Source organism: Callorhinchus milii, unplaced genomic scaffold (genome assembly GCF_018977255.1).
Source record: "Callorhinchus milii isolate IMCB2004 unplaced genomic scaffold, IMCB_Cmil_1.0 Scaffold2, whole genome shotgun sequence".
NCBI lineage: Eukaryota > Metazoa > Chordata > Chondrichthyes > Chimaeriformes > Callorhinchidae > Callorhinchus > Callorhinchus milii.
In genome coordinates, this window is record NW_024704743.1 from 116,713,028 (window position 1) to 116,737,888 (window position 24,861).

Genomic DNA, 24,861 nt, shown 5'->3' on the forward strand with positions numbered 1-24,861 from the left:
GCCACAGCACCAAATAGGACCAGTTCTGCCTCAGCCACATTTCCCCTACATCCGACAACATTGCTATCCCTCAATCAGTACACAGAGTAAATAAGACTGTGTCAATTGCTGGCAACAATGTAATTTTAAGCTGATGTTATTTCTTACCACCAATAAGACCCATCCCTTAAATTGATGTGAGTTGAGAGACACATGGTAACTAAATCATTGCGCACAGATAGTAAAATAGTGTGTTATCTCCAAGGCTGATTTTAAAAAAAAACAAGTCAATAACTCTGTGTTTGCGCTTTATAAAGCTCTCTTCAGGTTGTCAACCTCCTATTAGGATTATCATTAGAATAAAATTCGGAGACATTTTTATTTTATTTTTCTAGTGGTTGTTAGGAATATGAAACGCCTTAGCACAAATAGCTGTTGAAGCTGAATACATGTCCATAACAGCTCTTAAAAGAGAATTGGGACAAATACTCAAAAAGCAATTTAAAAAATTACAGAGAAAGAGCAGATGAATGGAATTAAAGTGAAGTAGCTACCTAGATCCAGTGGAGAAGTTAGCACGGGCACAAATACATTGCTAGTAATGATAAACTATGCATTTGATATAGCTCCTTATCATATTGAAACAACTTAAAGCGCTTCACAATAACAAATGTAAAGTGAAATGACTGTGCATTTTTGTAGGTGAACACTGCAGCTAATTTGTGCACAGCAATGTCCCACAAACAGCCATGAGGCGAGTGATCAACTTAACTGGACGATAGTTAGCCAAGACAACGGGAGAAACTCCTTTGCCTTTTTGAATAGCGCCATGAGATCTTTAATGTTCACGACTGTTTGTGGGACACTGCTGTGCGCAATTGGCTGCCACATTTTGCCCAGAAAATTATAGTCCATTCACTTTACAGTATATTCTGGGAAACGCTTTGAGATGTCTCGAAGACATGAAAAGCGCTATATCAAATGCAAGGATTATTATTATTATTATATCAAATGCGAGGATTATTATTACTACCTGTACAGGCAGAGGAGACCTCTTAATGAGTGTACTGTCTCATGTGATGGGATTTGAAGCCACAATCGTCCAGCTCTGCCCGCGAAAAAAAAGGTTTTCTCCCTGTTATTTGATAAACAATATTGTACATTCGTAAGCAAACTTGGCAACTGGTGTAGGAAATGCATCCCTTACAAAATAAAAACAAACAGGATACGGCAACAAACGGAGCACATCTCTGAGGAACAATCACTCCGGTATGAGCGTACGTCGAACCGTTCCGACTTAGCCGTAACCCAACGTGAGATCGTCGAGACGTCCCGCAGACGCGAAAGGCGCCGCATCAAACGCAGGGATTGTTACGGTGACGATTGCGATGGTCGTTACGTTTCCCAAAGAAAGAAACAACCGAAAAACTGCCTCGACCACAACTTGCAGGAGATGCCAAGTGTGTAAATCATGTGACTGGTGTCATTTCGTGTTGTTAACTGAATAGTTTCCGTTCAATTCTGAGTGAGGAAACCAGACTGGTAGCAAGGGATTTCTCTCTCTCTCTCTCTCTCTTTCTTTCTTTCTTTCTTTCTCCCTCCCTCCTTCCTTCCCTCTCTCTCTCTCTCTCTCTGTGTGTGTGTTTCTCTTTCTCTCTGAGATCAAGAGAGGAAGTTGTATTGTTTTTTTTTCTGGTGCTGGGGTGGGGGGTGTTTTTTTGTGTGTGTGTGTGTGTGGGGGCTTTTTTTTTTCTTTTTTAAGTGCCAGAATTTGGTGAAATCACAAAGTGGGATCAGCAATGACAAAGGCTTCCTGACTCCAGAACCACACCATGGCTATTCGAGAACTAAAAGTTTGCCTCCTGGGGGTGAGTTTCGAACACAAATTTAGTGAGATTTTTTTTTTTTTTTTTTGGGGGGGTGGTGTAGGGGTGTGTGTGTGTGTGAGAGAGAGAGAGAGAGAGAGAGTGTGTGTGTGTGTGTGTGTGTGGTGGAGGAGTTGGTGGTGTTTGGAGATCAGGATGCTCTCAAAAGTTGTTGCCAGTCCATTCATGGCTCTGGGAGCTGTCAGGACTTTGCTGCGACTTCACACCCAGATCCCCAGCTTTCACTGCCATCTCCTCCCTCTCCCTTCCTCCCTCTCCTTTCTTTCTTTCCTTCCTTCCTTCCTTCCTTCTCTCTCTCCCTCTCTCTCTCTCTCTCTGCCTCTCCTCGATGTTGCAAACACAGAGAGGGGTCTTTTTTTTTTGTTTGTATTTCTGGGCTGCTTTTCTGCTGCTGCTTGCCCTGTCCAGCCAGCTGTTTGCCCTGTCCAGCCAGCTGTTTGCCCTGTCCAGCCAGCTGTTTGCCCTGTCCAGCCAGCTGCTTGCCCTGTCCAGCCAGCTGTTTGCCCTGTCCAGCCAGCTGTTTGCCCTGCCAGCCAGCTGTTTGCCCTGTCCAGCCAGCTGCTTGCCCTGTCCAGCCAGCTGTTTGCCCTGTCCAGCCAGCTGTTTGCCCTGTCCAGCCAGCTGCTTGCCCTGTCCAGCCAGCTGTTTGCCCTGTCCAGCCAGCTGCTTGCCCTGTCCAGCCAGCTGTTTGCCCTGTCCAGCCAGCTGTTTGCCCTGTCCAGCCAGCTGTTTGCCCTGTCCAGCCAGCTGTTTGCCCTGTCCAGCCAGCTGTTTGCCCTGTCCAGCCAGCTGCTTGCCCTGTCCAGCCAGCTGCTTGCCCTGTCCAGCCAGCTGTTTGCCCTGTCCAGCCAGCTGTTTGCCCTGTCCAGCCAGCTGTTTGCCCTGTCCAGCCAGCTGCTTGCCCTGTCCAGCCAGCTGCTTGCCCTGTCCAGCCAGCTGCTTGCCCTGTCCAGCCAGCTGCTTGCCCTGTCCAGCCAGCTGCTTGCCCTGTCCAGCCAGCTGCTTGCCCTGTCCAGCCAGCTGCTTGCCCTGTCCAGCCAGCTGCTTGCCCTGTCCAGCCAGCTGTTTGCCCTGTCCAGCCAGCTGTTTGCCCTGTCCAGCCAGCTGCTTGCCCTGTCCAGCCAGCTGCTTGCCCTGTCCAGCCAGCTGCTTGCCCTGTCCAGCCAGCTGCTTGCCCTGTCCAGCCAGCTGCTTGCCCTGTCCAGCCAGCTGTTTGCTCTGTCCAGCCAGCTGTTTGCCCTGTCCAGCCAGCTGTTTGCTCTGTCCAGCCAGCTGTTTGCCCTGTCCAGCCAGCTGCTTGCCCTGTCCAGCCAGCTCTTTGCCCTGTCCAGCCAGCTGCTTGCCCTGTCCAGCCAGCTGTTTGCCCTGTCCAGCCAGCTGTTTGCCCTGTCCCTCTCGAGGACCTTGCAGTCGGTCAATCAGCAACCTTTAAAGTCTCCAACAAGACATTTAACCCCCTTTTCTCCCCTCCCCATTCCCCCCCCCTCCTCCCCCAAAAAAAAGTTTTAAAGGAAATCTCTCTCTGCATTGTCCCTTTAAAGTCTCCCAATGAAGCATTAACTCCTCTTTTTTTTCTCTCCCCACCCTCTCCCCTCAAAAAAAAGTTAAGGAAGAAATCTCTTTCAGCATTGTATTTGCAATGCCTCTTTTCCAACGTCAACTCAAATGTTTCTCTCGTTTCTCTGCTTCTCTTCCCCTCTCCTCTCCCACACCTCCCTTGAAAAATATTTTGTTTGCAATAGACACGTGTGTGTGTGTGTGTGTGTGTGTGTGTTTTTAAGTGGGAAAACTATCAGGAGTTTAAGGCATCGTTTTTGGTTAAATACGTAATTTTTAAAAAAGCAATTTCGAACAAAGATGTGGAAGAGTTTTCTGACCCGTTTTGTCAGTCTGTTGTTAAGAATAAGAGTCACTCTGGTTTAAAGGACTGGACTGGATATTAAGTGTGTGCGCTGTGCAGTGCTCGGTGGTGAAGAGTGAATTGGTCATTGTGAGCATTGGTCAGACAGAGGTGTGTGAGCATCTCCTAAAGCTGGACAGACCGTGCGCTCAATGACAAACTGTAGTTAATTTCCAGCAACACCTCCAAAAGATACTCTGGGGGCATCTCCCCCCCCCACCGCCCCCGCACACCTCCCCCACTCACAGCCACTTTGGTTCTCGCCAACATATGCTTAATACTCTCCAGATTTAGGTAAGCAAGGTGAGTCTCTTTGGGGTGCGAGTGTGCTTTCTAGGGAAATTTTCAAGCGTAGGAGGCATGCACATAGAATTATACAACAAAGAAGGAGGCCATTCGGTCCATCGTGTCTGTGCTGGCTCTTTTAAAAAAGCTATCCAAATCAAACATGTGGAGCTCTCAGTTTGGCTTTAAGCTCTCGTCTTAAGCATGGTGATGGATTTGCTTGCTCTGTGTGCTTTTCATATTGGGAGGATAATCCAAGGTTTGCATTAAACAACAACGCCTGGGATCTATATATCGATCTTCATGCGGGTTATCACTCTGAGCTCTTTAATGGGGCCAGACTGTTCTAATAATTTGTGAGATCTTAAATTGTTAAGACCATGATTTTTAAGACAAGGACATTTCCATAAATATGTGTAACTCTCAGGAGCTTGGCTTGGATACTCTTAAGCATGGTGATGGATTTCTGTGTGTGTGTGTTGTTCACCCGGCTGACCACAATAAAAGTCTCAAGGCTAAGACAATGAGGTATGGGGCAACCCTATTATAAGGTGGGTTCACTTCGCCCACAAAATACTCAGTCAATTCACTTTACAGTATATCCTGTGAAGCGCTTTGAGACATCTCAGCGACGTGATAAGGCGCTATATCAAATGCAAGATTTATTATTATTATTATATCAAATGCAAGGATTATTATAATATGGCGGGTGCACCGTGGATCCACCTTTGGCTTGTTACGATTTGGAATGCACTGCCGGATTCAATAATAACTTTCAAAAGAGAATTGCATATAGAGTTGAAAAGAAAAAAAATTGCAAGGCTATGGGGAGATAATGGGTAAGTGGTACTAATTGGATACCTCTTTCAAAGAGCTGGCATAGGCATGATGGGCCGAATGGCCTCCTTTTGTGCTGTAGGATTCGTATAATTTTATGATTCATGACCAGCAATCAAAGTAAACAGTCACAACAACAACAACTTCAATTTATATATTGCTCTTCAATCTGGGTTAGCATCTCGTAGCGCTTACAGTAAATTCTGTGAAGTGCTTTAACACATCTCGGTGATGTGATGAGGTTTTGCAGGGATTATTACACTTCAGTGTTAACTTGCTGCTTTCTCCTTCATCCCAATAACACAACCTCATCATAGCAAGAAAGGTGCATAGCACAGTGTACCACGGACCTGCACCACAGTGAATTTTTAATGCAATTGGCAACACTTGGTCCAAACGTAATATGTCAAACAATACATAATCCTCCTTGCAGAAAAAACACACACGTCCGGATCCACATACACAAAATAGGCCAAGAGAGGACGAAAAGGTATTGGCCTATAGGGTGTCATTACCTCTGCCTTTTGAGTCAGTGTTTTCAGTGATTTATACTTTGGTTAAACCACCAAGCCTGATTTTGCATCCTATATTTAAATCTCACACACTGTGTAATGCATTGGTGGTTTTTAGTGTGAAACATTTCCCCCACATTCATTGTAAGTGCGGTGTGGAGTGGAGACTCTGGGTTTACAATTTGCGTCGGACTCAAATACTGTGTCACCCACTATTTCCACACTTTATTTCTTCCACAATTTGTTCTTCCTGCCCTGTTTGTCCTTCTATAGGTTTGTCTTAAATTAAGGAAGTGTTTTCTCTGAATACTGCTTGTATTACAATTTCTCATAGAAATGATTTGTGAAAGAGGAAACAGATTTTAGGCCAGAGTCAACCAATTTCACAACCTCAGGCTGGGTCCTGACATCTTGGTGATTATAATAAACTTCACATTCAGTGTCTAACCTCACCACTGTACAGCGCTCCAAGACGCTATCCTGTGGGAAGGGAGCCATTTAAATGCAAGCAAATTTTTGTTGTACATTAGATACCCCGGGAGGATATCTCAAAGCGCTCTATAGGATATACAATATGCTGTAAAGTGTAGTGACTGTGTGTTTTGTAGGAGAACGTAGCAGGTCCTTTGCACTCAGCCATATCGCGTAAACAACAATAACAAATTACATTTATATAGCGCCTTTCACGAGGAGAACGTACCAAGGCGCTGGACAGTCAGGGATCCGCACCCGAGCTGGTGGTTGAGATCAGGATGGGTGGAGGGCGGGGAGGGTAGGGATAGGAGGGTGACAGAAAGCAAGGTCGAAGAGGAGGGTCTTGAGACAACAGCCATGGAGTGAATGACCAATTTGTTTTATTTGCCTTTGCAGTAATTTCAAACAAATTCTAATTCTGGAAATACACTTTATAGGTGTCTGACTAACCTGTCCTTTGCTAAAGCTCCTTCCAGCAGCAGCATCATGATGCAAAAGCACCATTGTGATCTGCCAGTGCTTTAATGAACCATGGGTTCGTTATGGTTGCTCACCATGTTTAAACTATGCGAGGCAGCAATAAACAAAATGAGCAGGATCCTGGGTTGCATTGCCAAATCAGCTGAGTTCAAATTCCCAGAAGTCATGCTCATGCTGATCAGTGCTCTGGTCAGTCCACAGCTGGAATAGTATACATAGTTCTCTGTGACATTATGTGGCAGCTCAGGCCTCAAGAGAGAATCCAAAGGAGAGCCATATCCTCAGAGTTAAATGGGTGAAATAAGAGGGAGGCTCTTTAGCATCGATAAGATGTTTCAGAGGGACCTTTATAAAATATCTTGAAACAGTTTCAGATACACCAAGGCATTGAGATGAGAGGGGATATGTTCGGGGTTGTAGAAGGCAATTTTAGGACAGACACTAGGAAGTGTTTTATTCAAGAGAGGGCAATGAAAAACTATGATGAGGTACTGGAGAGGTTGATTGAGACCAGGGCAATGGTCTTGTTTAAGAAACAATTTGATGCTGTTAATTAGTGAGGATGGTAAGGAGCAATGAGAACAAATGGGCCAAAGGCTCATCTTCATCAGAATTTCTCGTGACCTTTATCTCCCCCGAGACTCTTACAGCTTCTGCTAGAAAATGAAGTGAGAATCCACTGGGCCACAGATCATATCTCCTGCTGAAAACATCATTAGACATTCAGGGGGAGTTTTTCAAGTTAGTTCAAAACAGATTTCTTCAGTAAAAATAATGACAGATAACTCAAGATAACTACTGTGCTTTCGACTTGACAGTAAACAGTGTTCCTCTCTACCCCGCGATCGACCCCACTCTCTAGGGATGGAGTGAGCTGATAACTCATAAATGGCCTTTCTTGTTCAACATTTGGTTTCAGTCTCAAAGAGGTCTTGAGCTGTTTGACATAGGTTGAATCGGAATGGGAATGAGCCGGAGACTTGGATTAAACAGACGAAACATAGACCAACTTGTGTTAGTGGCCAAGTGGCCTCTAATACCTAAAATTAAAACCCATCAACCCATCAGATAAAGGTTTTCTCAAAATTATTGTCACACTTTACTGTATCTTTACTGGCTCAGTTGATAGCAATCATGCCTCCTGAATCAGAAGGATGTGGGGTCATCCCCAACTTTAGGACTTTGTACTCACAAAATCTAGGCTGACACTCCATTCCAGCGTTGGGGGAGCACTGCACTGTCACAGTTGCCGTCTTTTGCAAATTGGCTGCCATGTTTGCCGACCAATACTCAATTGCTACCCTTTACAGTAAATCCTGTGAAGCACTCTTCCCGACTTGAAAGGCGCTATATTAAATGCAAGGAATATTATTAGCTATCCAGCTCATTCAGAATTCTGCTGCGCACATACTGACCCAAACAAACTCCGTACCCACATCTCACCAGTTCTGGCCAGGCTCCATTGGCTCCCCATCACAGAATGGATCAACTTCAAGCTCCTCACACTTGTGTTCAAATCCATTCACTCCCTGACACCTCCCTACCTCTCCAACCTCCTCATTCCCCATCCACCACCCGGAGCCTCCGCTCGACTGACACCGGCCTCCTGCACGTCTCTCGCACCTTCTACCCCACTATCGGAGGTTGTGCTTTCAGCCACTACACCCCAAAACTCTGGAACACTTTCCCTCAATCCCTCCGCCTTGCCCCCTCTCTCCCCTCTTTCAAGTCCCGCCTGATAACTATCCTGTTCGACTGTGCTTACGGCCACCTCCCACTCCCCCCGTCTTGGAGTTAGGCTCCACCACTGTTAAATGCTCTGACATCCTACCTTGCATGGAGGGTGCTATATAAGTGCAAGTTGTTGTTGTTGTTTTTGTTGCATTCAAATTATTATGATGACGACGATGATTATAAAACTGCAGAAAAAGAGCTGTTTACTGTCTCCAATCCGGCTCAGAAGAGTGTATCTTGAAAATTGTTACCACCTCTAGTTTAAAGTATTAAGGATGCACCAACTGAGCACTGTTTGACAAATGTGCTGACAGGGAGCGTGACCAGTATGATGTGTGAGCAGATGGAGATGGGGGCACGTGATTTATGTGTTGACGGTAGTAGATAGGAATGTGCTGCCAGAAGTCTAACCTATATGTTGGAGGAGATGATGGCATGACCTATGTGTTGAAAGCATGGCTTGCGTGCTGATGGATACGGGGTAGTGGGGGTGATGTGTACACATAGAAGTGGCAGCACCTACTAATTCAGTCTTTATTAGCACTTGGATGTTTTTGGGATCAAAAAAAGCAGACATTGCAGGCACCGGTCTTCACTTTAGTGCCTTAAGATTAAGGTTGTGGGTTCAAGTCCACGTCGAGACTTTGAGCTCATAGTCTTCCTTGAGGCTGTAGTGCAGTGCAGGAGGAACATTGGATTGTTGTTGCTGCTGTCCTTTGGATGAGACAGTAAACTGTTTGCTTGTTTAGGTGGACTTCAAAGATCCCATGATTGTATTTGAAAAGAGGAAAGAGTTTCTCCCTGTGTCCTGGCCAACAGTTCCCCAGATAAAATTGGCCATTCACTTCTCAACTGTTTGTGGAACATTGCCGGGTGGAATTAGCTACTGCGTTCGCCTGTAAAATTCATGGACACAACACTAAACAGTATGTCTTGTGAAGCACTTTGAGACATGATTAGGCGCTATATCAAATGCAAAGATTATAATAAGTCCAGCAGAGGACATTCAGACATTGTCAGCCATGTGATCCACATTTTGTTTTGGAAAATATTTTGTCTTTTTACAGAGAACTGGAGAGATATTGATAAATGGAACAGTCTTCCATTTTCCAGGTCAGGGACACCGCAGATTAGACGCAGTGCAGTAGAAAAGGAGAGCAACTAGTGAACATACATTGTCACACACATTTGCACGTGAGCGCCTGAGCACACATACACACACCCTTGCGTGCACGTGCACACACACACACGTGCTCACACACACATGTGCACAAATACATCCTACCCTCTACTTACATGCACACATGTACATTGTTGAGATTTTCGAAAGCCACCAAATCTGTGCAATTTACAAAATAATTGGACCATCAAAAGTGGCCAGAATGCAGATGAAGCAGAAAAGCAATGCATACCTTCAGGTCACCGTTCCTTTTGTTCTCAGTCATCTTTGCTTTCACTCTCTTGGGGCTTTTAGAATTGACAACCTTCTCCACCTGTTGAAATGGTGAGTTGCCAAGTCATACAGTGCAACCCGGTAATCCAGAGATGACCCGTGAGATCAGATGAAATTTCAAAGGAATTTCTCCATCTAAACTCTCCTGCAATTGCAGATTTCTTCATTATTTATGAAACAATATCTATCATGAGTCAATGTTTTTAATTGCTCATTTATGATAGAGGAACATCCATTATAAAAACAAGGCCCACATCTAGGTAGACTTCTATATGTCGCCATGTCTCGTGGGGTAATTCTGGGGGGTAAAATTGCTATGATGTTCTTCTTATACGTAACTGTACTTATCTCTGTCAATCCTTTTAGGACACAGGGGTTGGCAAATCAAGCATTGTGTGCCGCTTTGTCCAAGATATCTTCGACCTCAACGCTCTCCCTACCATTGGGTGAGTACACAATACGCATGGACAGTTCTACTGCTTTCCCAGTTCCCTGGTATCTTGGTTTGTAGAAGAGACGTCTCAAAGGAGATCTTCTGAGGGGTGTAAGATTTGAAATGGAGATTGAGGAAGTAAACTCGGAACAATACTTGCAGATATGTTAAGCCGTCATTACAAGAGGGCATTAGTTCAGGGTTGTAAATGGTAATTTCAGGACAGACACCAGGAATTATTTCTTATCCAGAGGATGATTAACAACTGGAATGGGGGTTATCATCAGGACAATTGGTTAAGGTTGGGATACAGGACTCATTTCAGAAGCTTGATGCTGCAATGGAGTAGGCATTCTGGAAGGATGAGATAAATGAACCTCTTTTGTGACCTTGTGAATCTGATCTCTCCTCTGATATGGTCTCCCTTTCAGGGCATCGTTCATGACCAAGACCGTGAGCTGTGGAAACGAGCTGCATAAGTTTCTCATCTGGGACACAGCGGGCCAGGAGCGGGTATGTACAGGGCAGCATTTGTGACATGGTTCACAATAACAAACCCAACACACCATAACTTTGATCCCTAGAATCTTTAACTGATCTAGAGCCTCTGGAACTTGAGCTCTATTGCCCACAACCCTTCACTCATCCTTGTTAAGCTCCACTGGCCCCCAATATGTTGAAGGACCAAATTCAAGATCCTTGCTCTAGTTCTTCAAATCCCTCCACTGTCTCGTCTCATCCTTCCTGTGTTGCCGCCAGCTCTACATTCCACCCTGAATTCTGTTTTCTCCACTTCTCTGACTGTGGGCTATTACGTGCACCACTCTTCCTTCTCTGCACCATCAGTGGATGATCACTGCTATACTCCAGTCCTTTCTTCTAAAACCATAGACTGCAGCGAATATTGTCATCATCGAACATGTTGCAGAAATACTTGTCTCAGCTCTGAAAAGCTTACTCAATGTGCTGAAAAACATAGGAGAACAGAAACAGGAAGAGGTTTTAATCCCAATGACCTGTCCTTTCATCTTAAACCGTTAATACCTCCACTACCCCATTCTCGGTTGATCCCTATTGATTCTGCCTCTGAAGCTTTCCCTAGGCCAAGCTTTCCTGTTTCCACACATCAAAACCATGTTAAGTGTCTCATCTCAGAAATCTGGTACCAGGTTCCTATGAGAATTCGGGGGTTCCATCCACTGTGGCTGAGAAAGGGTTAATTTTCAAATCCAGGCGTTGAACATAGCAGCCCATTTATTGAGGACAGAGCAAAGAGAGGTTCTGAGGTTCTGGTGCCTTCTTCTTGTTGCTTTCTAGGTTATTTTCCTTTTTTTTTTACAGTCTTGTTGAAAAGTGTTCATGAGAATGATCTTTGAATATCCCGCTGGGGGTGAGGGTGGGGGAGGTAAGCGGGGTCTCGTTGGAGCTGAACTGGCTCCAAGGTGATGTGTCTGGCAACAGAATATCAGAATCGAGCCAACCCTCCGTGATGGTCTTGGTAATCCAGTTCCTGAGCCGGGCGAGTCTGCAGCACTCCAGGGCACTGCTGATGACAGCGCTAATGGCTCATCAGCAGGACTTGGAGGGGCAGGTAAGCCTTCTGCACAGCTCCTGTTAATCCCGCAAGCGAAAGCCTTAACACGTAGGGTGGTCCTAGCTGGGCAAACAGCAGGAAAGCTTGCCAAAAAGTGCTATCGATGGTAAGCTATGCGGGTTTAAATGGTTAGACTCCAGCAGTACCCCAACTCTGGGGTCCCCAAGCCTGGGCTCTTGCCAACCTGTGCCTAATACTTTCTGGATTAAGGTAAGCAGGATGCATTCCTCCAGGAGAGAGTGCACATTCCATTCTAGCAATCTGTCTCTGGAATTTCCATGTGTAGGTGGGATGCATGGAATTCTCAGTTTGGTTTGGATACTATTAAGCATAGTGATGGGTTTCCGCATGACCCTAAAAAATGAGAATGATGAACTTTCTTTCATTTCGACTTAAATTGTGCCACATGCATACCTAGCACATCCTATTTACTGCTAGGTAAACAGAGGCATGTGGATTAAGGAAACTTGTCCAACGTTTCGCTCTGCCGAGAATCAAGCCCAGGTCTCTCGTTTGCAAGGCGTGTGCTCTAACCACTGAGCTACACCTTTCTTATTCCCCTCCCGTATTCCCCCCCCCTCTTATTTTTTCATGCATTGCATTGGACTGTCAACATGTACTGTGAGAGTTCAAAGCCCTGACGTGGGGCTTGAACTCACTACTTCTTCGGTTGAGTGCAGTGACTATGAGTTTGCAGGCAAACGCGGCAGCCAATTTGCACACAGCAATTTATAGTGCCTTATCAAGTTGAAATGTACTTAAAGGGCTTTAAAAGGGATGACGATCCCAGCATTTCAATGCAATTTCTGAATACACTGAACTCAGGTTATAAATTGGTTCTGGTAACTCGTCCAAGTTGCTATTCTTTGTGTGTCAGAGTGCAAATAGTGACTGACAGCAAGCTTTTTGACTTGCCGATGGGGACAGTGGTGAGAATATTACAGCCAAGCCTTGCACAATGTCTACATATGGGTATGTTCCAGCAAGGGTCATCACTAGACAGCTATTGAAGGGGAGCCTGGTGGCTTTGTCTCCTACCAACAACAACAACTTGCATTTATATACTGTCCTTCATGTGGGATTACATCCCAGAGTACCCTACAAGTGCCTTTCACTGTATTCCTGTTCATACTATCTGCTCGTCCAAATCCGTTCCCATTCCCTTACCAACATTGGCCACCAAGACCTCAGTCACAGCACCTCTCAATTCCTGGCCCTCTCACACAAAAGCCCTTTCCCTTACTCCCTCTTTTTCCCTTCAAACTCCTCAACAATATAGTCTTGCCTTTGATCAAATCTCCAAAAAAAAACCTTCTTGGAGCTCAGTATTGTCATTTTTCTGTCAAAGCACTTTGAGATTTTAGCCTATGTGAAAGTGCTATTTCAGTGCTTCAAGTTGGTGTACAGGGAATCGTTCCACTAGCATTCTCTGGTACCTAGCTGTTTATCTTGTCCAGAACAGTAAAACCAACGGACATGGCCTGCGATTGAAGAGGGGTAAATTCAGAACAAATCTCCCAAACACTACTTCAGTGAGCGAGTAGTAAACATATGGAACAGGCTCCCTAGGGCAGAAAGTGTTGATTATTTCAAGAACAAATTGGATAGATTTATGCTAGGAAATAATATCTGGGGATACAGTATATAGTTTGGGTCATAACATGTGCAAGCGACTGGCAGGATGGTGGAAGGTGAACTGGATGGCATAGTCAGGTCTTGATGTAATTCCCTTAGCAAATTGTTATGTTCCTATATTCTTACAAGGATAATGTTGGATGTGGAGGCGGCAGAGGGGGAATGGGGGGAGGGACAACAGGCATGTTCGAGGAGTTACATTTTGAGGAGGGATTTAAGACAGAAAGAGAGAATGCGAGATGGAGGGGTAGAGGGAGAGAGTTCTAGAGGTTAGGGACATAGGAGCTGAAAGCTTGACCATAAATGGTGATTTGGAGAGAATGGGGACAGTCAGCAAGCCTGAATTTACTGTGGTGGAGGAGTGGGGTTGGAGAAGCAGGAAGTATAGAGGCTGATTGTAGCAGTTGAGACCGGATGACTTGGCACAGAATAGAGATTGACCTTGTAATGATCTGGTCTGCCCAGCTTTAGGGCTGTGTTGTGGAAGGGAAGGGAGAGGAAACATATCATTCAAAAATTAAGGTTTTTAAAAGAAAACACAAGTGACGTGACGTGTGTGGCAGTCAGCGCCCTGTTATGTGATGTATATAAAGAGGAGACTGGTTGATGCTGTCTCCTCTCTACGTGGGGTGCCTGGTGACAGGATTACATTGCAGCTTACACATTTTTACTGTAATACGCAGACAGCACAGGCATAGCGTTGCATCATTCAGTTAAATGCTTTATCAACTGATCTTCCAGGAAACAGCAAGTTTCCCTCCTGTGTTTTCTTGTTTAGCTGTCTCCTTCATTCAGCCGACTCTTGTCTTCTGCATGTCCCTCCACTCCACCATCGGTGGTCGTGAAAACCCACTGTGCCCCGAAACTATGGCACTCTCTGTCTCAGTTCCACCGCCTTGCCGCCTCTTTGCCTGTATTCAGATCGCACCTGGAGACATTTTCTCCCTAGCTTGGTGCTGAGTTCTGCCAGTGTTAAGTACTCTGAGATACTATATAAATGAATATCGTTGTTGTTGCTAGCAATTCCCTGCGCGGAGTTTTGAGACATAGACAAATGCAGCAGCCATTTTGTGTGCAGATCCCAGAAACAGTCATGGAGCGAATGACCGTTTTATCTGCAGAACTGTTGTGCCAAGAGACTGCTCGGCCATAGGTATGAAGATTGCAGGTTTGGATCCTGATCTGTGCTGAGTTAAGGTCAGAGTTAGTTGATTTCAGCTGGGACAGCGAGCAAGAGAAAGAAAACCAGGCATGTTGAAGGAAGCAATGAGCGATGTTCCTGACAACTCACAAATCAGTTTTACAAAAAAAAGGGATTTTTCGAAAAATGTAATCCTTGCAATTTGATACATGGCTTTTCATATCTCAAAGCGCTTCACGGGATTCACTATGTAATTTGTAGGCAAACACGGCAGCCAGTTTGAAAACAACAATGTCCCACAAACCAGCTGTGAAGTGAGTGGACAATTTTATCTGTCCACAGAAAAAGAACAGAAGGGACTTCAGTTTAACGTCTCATCTGAAGGACAGCACCTCCAACGTTGCCACCTCCCCACCCCCAACAAAACACTGGAGTGTCAGTCTGGACAATAAGAGTTCCAAGTCCTGACGTGGGGCTTGAACCCACAAATATCTGACTCAGAGGCAAGAGTGCCATCAACTGAGCCAAGCTGAGGCTTGGCTGGGGGCTCACATACACAGGAACAGAGACTCAACCTGCTGAATACTGGGCTGAGGATTCAGGTGTAGAGATGAAAAACAAACCAGGTGTTGCCACAGCCCCATTCCCCACCACCCACCTCGACCCCCCCCCCACCCCCCGCCCCACCAACTGCAGCACCTGAGTGCTGGGGCAGACACTGACATGGCTGAACAGCCTGTGCGTAGAACTAATGGCAGAACATTAAACAACACCCACACTACTTCCTCTATACTGCGCTTGAAATAATCCTTTGCACAGTTGCGGTGAGTTGTGAAATTGGCAAAGGGTGAAATGAAGACAAGAGGATCCTAGCTCCAGGCAGCAGCTGCTTGGGTTTGACATGGGCCTCTCTGAATTCACGTTTGGTAGAGGCTGTTATTAGTAGTGATGAAGGAGAATGGGGGCATGGTGCATCTGAATCTATGTTTCTACGTTCCCTACTAATTCTGACTTTCTTCCCTTTCTCCTCTCCTCCCGAAGCCCAGCTTTCTCATTTTCTTAGCCTTAAGACCGTTGATTTCTGGTATCTGGTCCACGTTACTATTCTTTGTGTGATCGAGCAAGATTTTTAATTTTTGAAAATTCTGAAATTTCATTCAGCAGTTAAAATAACTTTTTCTTTTCACTTGAGGACACTGGAGTCCTCACACTATACAGTTAATTCACTTTACAGTATATTCTTTGAAGCGCTTTGAAATGTCTCAAAGTTTATTATTATTATTATAAGGACAAGCGGAATTTAAGAATTTTCTAAAATTCCGCACTGTCTCACACTTTTAGGATAACGGTCTCAAGGTTAAGACGATGAGAAATTTCTGTTTTTCTTCCCTCCGCTGGGGTATGGTCCTACAGACTCCAAGCACCACTGGCTTTGATTCTCATGCCACCACTACCCTCACCACTACCACCCCAATGTCAAATAACATGCCAATCAGCCTTATTTCGCTCATTGTGTAGGTTTTCATATGAAGAACCTAGGCAACAACAACAACAAAATTACATTTGTATAATGCCTTTCACGTCAGGAGGACGTCCAAAGGCACTGGACAGACAGAGTTACGGACCTGAGCTGAGGGTCAGGGAGGGGGCGTGGAGGGTAGAGGGGGAAGCACGGAGATCGAAAGCAGGATCGAAAAGGAGGGTCTTAAGGCAAGGTACCGAGGTCGCCAGGGGAAAAAAAGGAAGTAAAAATAAAAATTCTTCTCCATCTTCCCACACTCTCCACCCCCCTCCCCCACCCCAGATGTTCTCCTGAGATGTCAGCTATTGCTAAACTTGATTTCTATGAATAATCCTTATATTCAGTATGGCACCTTTCACATTGGGAGGACATCTCAAAGTGCTTCACAGGATTTACTGCAAAGTGCAATGACTGTATATTTTTTCGGAGTACATGGCAGCCAATTCGCACATAGCAATGTCCCATAAACAACAATGAAGTGAATCAACATTTTTATCAGGGGGTTTGATGGCCAGAGAACCAGGCCATCTCTTTTCAAATAGTCAGTCCTACAGAATCTTTACTGTCCACCTGAAGAGGCAGATGGGAACCACGGTTTTAATGTCTCATCTGAAGGACGGCACCTGTGACAATGCAGCACTCCCCCCCCTCCAGCACTGTATTGGAGTCTCAGCCTAGACTAGGCTTGTCACTGGGCTTGTACCCACAATCTTTTGACGCAGAGGTGCTACCAACTGAACAAGATAAGACCTGAAATATACTCTGGATAAGCAGAGATTTCTCCTCCCCTCTTTTATATCACACTCAAGGTTATTATTATTGTTAATGATCCAGGATTCCATCCATCCACCGGAAGACGCTGGGGAAAAAAGTAGCAAAGGCCGGTCAGGATAAAATAACCCTGGTCACCTTGTTGATGACTTGGGTAAGTAAGCAAAACTGCCTCTGGGTTTCACAACAGGAAAGTGAGTCACCTCATGGTGATGGAGCCTGTGTAACCACAGACTTCCTGGTACACTGTATGACTTCAGCATTGGAGAATGTTTAATGTTGCCAGATACATACTGGGAGGGGGAAAGAGGAAACGTATTCTGAAGAATCAGAGAATGGGGGGAGGAGGATTGGGGGCAGAAATACACAGCTACTGCACTTGGCCAGGACCTCGGGAGAAATTCCCTTTTGTTTTTGAACAGTGCAATGGGATCTTTCATGTCCATCTAAAACAAGCAGATGGAACCTCAGTTTCATGTCTTATCTGAAGGAAGGCACCTCAGACAATACAGCGCTTCCCCCAGCACTACATTGGAGTGTCAGCCAAAACTATATGAGCTCAAAGTCCTGACGTGCGGCTTGAAACCACAACCCTCTGTCTCAGGGATGAGCGAGCTACTGACTGAGGCTGGCTGATTTGAATAGAGTCAGGGCAAAACCATTCTGCTGAAGCAGAGATGTGAGGGACAGAAGCCCATGACAACGTGGAACACAATAACCTCAAAGGCCATAAAGGCAGAATCCATTGGGATATTGAAGAGGGAGATTGATATAGATACTTGGAAAGTGAAGGTATGAATGGGAACTGGAGAAAATAGGATTAAAAAGTGCCGTAATCCAATAAACTGGTGGAACAGGCTTGATGGCTGAATGGCCTCATCCTTTTCCTATGTTCAGTGATTCTGAGCAAAATCATTCTTCTGCCTGAAGGGATAAAAGGAGGGGGTGGAGGAAGGCGGGGGATGTGGAGGATGGATGTTCAGTCTCAGGCCTGTGTTAAAGATAGATTTTATTTAACTCTAATTTTCTGCCCTTGTGATAAAAAATAACTAGTGATAGTGGTCACATAACACACAGCATTTTGCCCCTCAACCCCAACCCCCCCCCCCAACATATCGCTCTCTCTTTGACACACATCTCCACACCCATAAAGGTTAAAATGTTTTTGAAAGTCGGACTTTTCTCGTCAGTAAATTCTTGTCCCGTTTGATCCTTGCTGCCCGTAAAAAATGTATGGATTTACAGGCCCAGCACACAGGATGAAAGGAATGAAAATATTTGATGAATAACATTGAAGAATTTCCACCATCTGCACTTAAACCAAGAACAGGCCGTGCTTTCCACTTCCAATGCTATTGAGAAGCGAGGCTCTGTTCCTTAACAGCGTGTAATCCACTTCCAGTAAAAGTGACAGCATTTCGATTGTGGAGCCTGTCAGGCCAAGGATTCTGTCAAGCATTTGGCAACCTTACAGCACAAAATCCCACCCAATCCGAAGCCTGTTTGGCACGTTTCTCACTAAAATTTAAGATCATGCTGAATTGAACAAAGTTCTTGAATTCACTCTTACTTTACGAGTTGTTTTTTTCCCCCCCCGCTTTTCTTAAAAAGAAACCAGCTTCCAAATTAATATTAATTATAATCTAATAATAATAATCCTTGCATTTCATATAGTGCCTTATCACGTAATTGAGACGTGTCAAAGCACTTCACAGAATATACTGTAAAGCGAATTCACTGTATATTTTGTGGGCGAAAATTAAAGATGGATTTGAGAGTTTGGAAATGGCCTTACAGGCTAAAATAGACGTGGATGGAATTTTGATCTTAAAATTGTCAGTACAGTTTCTCCCAGTACTGAGCTACTGAACATTCCCTGTCAATCTCTCTGCAAAGCCCTGGAATCAACATTGCACCACATCCCATAGCCCTGAGACTACCGCATTATGGAGTCCTGTATCTTAGTTATTAGGGCGCTCGCCTCGGAAGCGAGAGACCTGGGTTTGATTCCCAGGGCGAAACTTTGGGCAAGTTTCTTTACTCCACAAGCCTCTGTTTACCTAGCAGTAAGTAGGAACCTGGTTGTTAGTGGATTGGAGGAACGGTTTCTGGGGGGAATAATCCCTTCTAATAAATAAATGAATCCATAAATAATAATAATTTGGTAACTCAATCCACCACTGTTTGTGGGACACTGCTTGGTGCAATTGGCTGTCTGCGTTTCACTCACAAAACACATAGTTATTTCACTTTACAGTATATCCTGTGAAACGCTTTGAGATGTCTCAAAGATGTGATAAGGTGCTATATCAAATGCAAGGTTATTATTATTGACCTGGTCATTTATTTGGGGAATAACGATAGTTAGTTAGGTGTCACACTGGCCTAGTTGTGATAGTGAGCTCTCACCTCTGTGCCACAAAGTCATGGGTTTAAATCACACATCGGGTTTATGAGCACATGGCTGGAAATCCCAGTGCAGCACTGGGGGGAATTCGCTGAACATTAGTAGATGTGCTGTCCTTGGGATAAGAGGTAGATGCAAGGTCTCGTGTGGCAACCAGTTTGATGCTGTGTTGGGGGGACAAATCGATCAGTTGGGTGTTCTAGAAGGATGCAATTGGATGGATGGGCCGAAGGGTCTTCTTTGGATGCAAGTGGTTAGAGCACTCGCCTCGCATGCAAGAGACCTGGGTTTGATTCCCGGCAGGGCAAGTTTCCTTACTCCACACGCCTGATAATAATCCTTCAAAAGAAGCCAATAAAAAAACAACAAAATTACATTTATAAAGCGCCTTTCATGTCGGGAGGAGGTCCCAATTGGATGGATGGGCCGACAGATTTCAGACCTGAGCTGGGGGTTGGGATTGGGGAGGATGGAGGACAGGTGGGGAAGCAGGGAGATCGAAAGCATGGTCGAAGAGATGGGTCTTGAAGGAGGCAAGGGAGGGGGCGAAGTGGAGGGAGTGCAGGATGGAGTTCCAGAGGGTGGGGTCAGAGTGACAGAAAACCTGCCCGCCAATAGTGAGGCGAGCGAGGCTGGGAACGTGAAGCAGGCCGGAGCCCGTTGAGCGAAGAGAGCAACCAGGATGGTAAGGTTTTAGGTGGTCACAGAGGTAGGGGGAGCAAGACCATGGAGGGCGTTGAAGGTGAGGACCAGGATCTTGAACTGTATCCTCTGTGTGATGGGAAGTCAGTGGAGTCGGGCGAGGATGGGGGTGATAGGATCACAGAGCCTGTGCGGGAGAGGACACGGGCTGCAGAGTGGATGATCTGTAGCCTATGGAGAGAGGAGTTGGAGAGGCCAACAAGCAAGGAGTTTGCATAGTCAAGCCTCGATGTAATAAAGCGTGAGAATTCATCCCTTGCCTCCTGAGAATAATAGAATTGGTCACTTCAATCCACTATTATGGGACACTGCTGTGTACAATTGGCTTCTACATTTTGCCCACAGATATAGTCAGTTCACTTTATAGTCGATTCTGTGAAGCGTTTTGAGACGTCTAGAAGATGTGAAAAAACGCTGTATCAAATGCAAGGATTATTATTATTATTATTATTACTATTATGTGTGGATGGATGTTAAGGATCCCCTGACACTATTCAGAAAGAGAAGAAAGCATCTCCTGGTGTTTGGCCAGCACTTCTCCAGTGTACTGACCTCCCCCATCATACCTAGAGCAGAGGAGCCAGTACTGTTAGTGTCTGTGCAGGCTTTCTTTACTGGAAAGTAAGCTCCTGTGGGTGTGGGTTGAGGACATGACCAGGTTCTGCTACGTAAGCCCCTACTCGACGGCCAGGCTGACGCATGATTAATGATGGTGGAAACTGCATCTGGGCTGGTACTTCACTGTAGGTTTCAGGCACTTTTTGAAAATGCTGAGGCAGCAGAACAAGAGCGTTACTCTTACACACAGAGTAACTAACGACTGGAACAGGGGTTACCAGGAAGGGTGGTTAAGCTGGGTCACTGAGCAGCATTTTAAGAAGCAGTACAATGCTGCAATGGAAAAGCAGGAGGGTGGGTGATCTGGGAGAATGAGATCACAAGATTGATCTAAAATCGAGGGGATACGTTCAGCCATCTCAGCCACCCCCACATCAACAACAACAACAAGATTCCATTTATAGAGTGCCTTTCACGTCAGGAGGACGTCCCAAGGCGCTGAGACGCCTTGGGACATCACCTCTCCCTCATGACCCACCACCCCCCACCCATCCCCCACTATATTCCTTCGACCCTATCTCTCCCTCCTCCCTCACCACGACTGTCCGCAAACTCAAACCCACCACCTGCTCCCTCGATCCCATCCCCACCTTCCTCTTCATCTCCCAGCTCCACCTTCTGGCCCCTCTCCTGTCCGATGTCATCAAACTCTCCTTGTCCACCGGTTCAGTTCCCACCCCCTAAAAACAGCCGTCATCACCCCCATCCTGAATCAACCTTCTCTGGATCCATCCCTCCTCTCCAGCTACCACCCCATCTCTAACCTCCCATTCCTCTCCAAGGTTCGAGTCGTCATGTCCCAGCTCCACTCTTTTCTCTCTCGCCATTCCCTCTTTGAACCCCTCCAATCTGGCTTCCACACTGCCCACAGCACGGAAACAGCCCTGGTCAAAGTCACTTATGATCCTCTGAACATCTGTGATCAGGGCTCCCTCTGCCTCCTTGTCCTCCTCGACCTCTCTGCCGCCTTCGAGACTGTCGACCACCCCATCCTTGTACTCCGCCTCTCCGCTTTACTCAATCTTCACGGATCTGCTCTTGCCTGGTTCGATTCCTATCTCTCTCACCGTCTCCACTTCGTTGCCTCTAATGGTTTCTCCTCCAGCCCCCGCACTGTCACATCTGGTGTCCCCCAGGATTCTGTCCTTGGCTCTCTCCTCTTTAATATCTACACGCTCCCCCTTGGTGACATCATCCGCAGACATGGGGTCAACTTCCATATGTATGCGGATGACACCCAACTCTATCTTTCTGCCTCCACCCTCAACTCCAGGACCACTGCTGTCCTGACAGACTGCCTGTCGGACATCAAGTCCTGGATGAGGGCAAATTTCCTACAGTTGAATGTGAACAAGACTGAGGCCCTCCTGATTGGCTCACGCCAGCGCCTCAGCACCTCAGGCTCTGGCAGCATCAACCTCCATGGTTGCACACTACAACTCACCAGCCAGTCAGGAACCTAGGTGTCTTGTTCGACCCTCAACTGTCTTTTCTTCCCCACATCCAAGCCGTGACCCACTCTGCCTTCCCCAACCTCCATAACATCACCCGACTCCGCCACTACCTCACCCCTCAGGCCACTAAAACTCTTGTTCATGCCTTCATCACCTCCAGACTCGACTATGCAAACGCCCTGCTTGTCGGCCTTCCCAACTCCTCCCTCCACAGGCTGCAGATAATCCAGAACTCCGCAGCCCTTGTCCTCCCCTGCACCAAACTACGTGACCTCATCTCCCCCACTCTCCTGACTCCATTGGCTCCCTATCCTTCACAGGATCCAGTTCAAGATCCTGGTCCTCACATACAAAGCCCTCTATGGCCTCGCCCCACCCTACCTCTGCGACCTCCTAACCCCCTACCAACCCACCCAATCCCTCCGCTCAGCTGGCTCTGACCTGCTCCACGTCCCCCGACCCACCTGCCCACCATTGGCCGGAGAGCCTTCAGCCACTCTGCCCCCAACCTCTGGAATTCCATCCCCCAGTCACTCCGCCTCGGGTTTTCCTTCACCTCCTTCAAGTCCCGCCTCAAGACCCTCCTCTTCGACCATGCCATCAGCCACCCCCCTTCCCCTCCCCTCCCTTCCCCCACCCCCCCAACCCCAGCTCGGGTCTGAAATGCTGTACACTGTCCAGCGCCTTGGGACGTCCTCTTGACGTGAAAGACGCTATACAAATGTAATCTTGTTGTTGGTGTTGATTGGATGAAGAAGGTCCTTCGGCCCATCTGATCTCATCCCTCCAAGAACCCCCACCCTACCACAATCACATCAATCAAGCTGTTTGTAAAACGAGTCCAGTGACTTGGCTTCAGTCAAAATTTCTGGCAACATGTTTCAGTTGTTAATTACCCTCTGGGTAAAGAAAAACTTCCCGGTGTCTGTCCTGAAATTGCTCTTTTGCAACTCTATATCTTTGTCCTCATGTTCCACTGTCTTAGTGCATTCTATTGTATTGTTCCTAGTTTACTTATTCAACCTCATTTAAAATCTTATATAACTCTATGAGGTCCTTCTGGGACATCCTCTCTCAAGGCTGACCGAATGTGCCGAAGGGCTTTCTTCACCCAAACCTCCTTTATGCGAAGTCAGCTCCTCATAAAGTGAAAGGGAAACAAGAAAAATCTGGCAACAAAATGAATTTTAAAAGTGCAAAATGTCTTTCGATAAACAGCGTTCAGAACGTGCAACAGGCTGACCACGAGGTCACCTCGGAGGGCAACTGGATGAAATGCATGCTCTGAGTTATTTGGTGTATCTTTTCCTCTATTTTTCTTTATTTTGTCTTTTATCGCCCCCTCTGCAGTTTCATTCCTTGGCTCCCATGTATTACCGAGGATCTGCTGCTGCTGTGATAGTTTATGACATCACCAACGAGGTAAGCTTGCCAGGACGCTTTTATGGATAATAACAATAATAATAAGTCTTGCATTTGATATAGCATTGTTTGATGCTATCAAATGTAAGGTATGTGTGTATGAACCCTCATACACGCATTCATAACATCGAGGTTTGACTTTGCAAAGTCCTTGCTTGTCGGCCTCCCCAACTCCTCCCTCCAAAGGCTGCAGATCATCCAGAACTCTGCAGCCCGTGTCCTCTCCCACACCAGGTTCTTTGACCCTATTACCCCCCTCCTTGCCCAATCCCACTGGCTTCCCATCACACTGAGGATACAGTTCAAGATTCTGGTCCTCACCTTCAAACCCCTCCATGGCCTCGCTCCCCACTACCTCTCCGACCTCCTAACCCACTACCATCCTGCCCGCTCCCTCTACTCAGCGGGCTCCGGCCTGCTTCATGTCCCCCACCTCACCTGTCCCACCATTGGCGGGCGGGCCTTCTGCCACTCTGCTCCCACCCTCTGGAACTCCGTCCTGCAGTCCCTCCGCCTCAACCCCTCCCTTCCTCCTTCAAGATCTATCTCAAGACCCTCCTCCTCGACTGCTTTCGATCACCCTGCTTCCCCTTCAAATAAGCGCTAAATGAAACCTCATGTGTCTATTCATTTGGATGTGAAAGATCCCATGGCACTATTCGGAAAGTGATTTTCTCTTGATGTCCTGGCTAATAATCCTCCAAATAAAATTGGTTACTCATGTCAGGGCTGTTTGTGGGACATTGCAGTGTGCAAAACTGTAGCCGCACTTCACCCACAAAACAGTCACTCCACTTTAGATTATATCCTGTGAAACGCTTTGGGACCTCCTCCCAACGTGAAAGATGCTATACCAAATGTGTGGATCATTATTGTTTACAATAAGGCTTCACTATTATTATAAGTTTACTAGAAACATACATAGAATTCACACTAAATGTCTTCAGAGCAAATCTCCCAGTCATAGGATTCTTAAATGAATCCTTGTATTTCAAATGGCACCTTACCACATCGTCAAAATATTTCAAAGTGTTTCACAGGATATACTGAAAAATGGAGTCAGTTTTCTGCCTGCAATTTGTAAACTACAATTCAGAGTAGTGCCGTGGGATCTTAAACATCCACCTGGAATGTCACGAGACATCAGTTCAATGCCTTAATCTGAGGGATGGTACGTATGATAATGAGGATGTCAGTAACTCCCAGTATTACTTTGGCCAAATATTATGGTTACTAGAAACTTGTTCAGTTCCCCCTCCGTGTTTCTCTCTTTGGGTCTCCATCCAGAGAGGTGCAGGGACCCAAATGAGAGGAGAGAGTAACAGAAGAGCGCAAAATGAAAATAAACATTTTTTGGCCATGTGGCTATTTTTCTTATTATTATGACTTTGATCAAGTTGACAGACTGTGAGGAAACAGCCTGTGTTTAACTTTGTGTTTGGTGGGATCCTATTCACCGTGTGTTTTTGACTCAGGAGTCCTTCTACACTCTGAAGAAGTGGGTGAAGGAGCTGAAGGAACACGGGCCTGAGAACATTGTGGTGGCAATCGCTGGGAACAAGTGCGACCTCTCAGACATGAGGTCAGTAGCTGGAAGTTATTAACAGTAATCCTTGCGTTTA

General features: G+C 46.0%; 1 protein-coding gene across 1 annotated transcript in view; it reads left to right on the top strand.

The window, feature by feature from the left end:
• Positions 1-1,689: 1,689 nt before the first annotated feature.
• Positions 1,690-24,861, top strand: part of LOC103181044 (ras-related protein Rab-31) — a 41,934-nt gene continuing 18,762 nt past the window's right edge. The window contains exons 1-5 of the mRNA XM_007897245.2: positions 1,690-1,847; positions 9,907-9,986; positions 10,405-10,486; positions 23,168-23,239; positions 24,715-24,821. Of these exons, the coding sequence (XP_007895436.1) occupies positions 1,812-1,847; positions 9,907-9,986; positions 10,405-10,486; positions 23,168-23,239; positions 24,715-24,821 (377 nt within the window). The 5' untranslated portion in view covers positions 1,690-1,811. The remainder of the gene's footprint in view (positions 1,848-9,906; positions 9,987-10,404; positions 10,487-23,167; positions 23,240-24,714; positions 24,822-24,861) is intronic.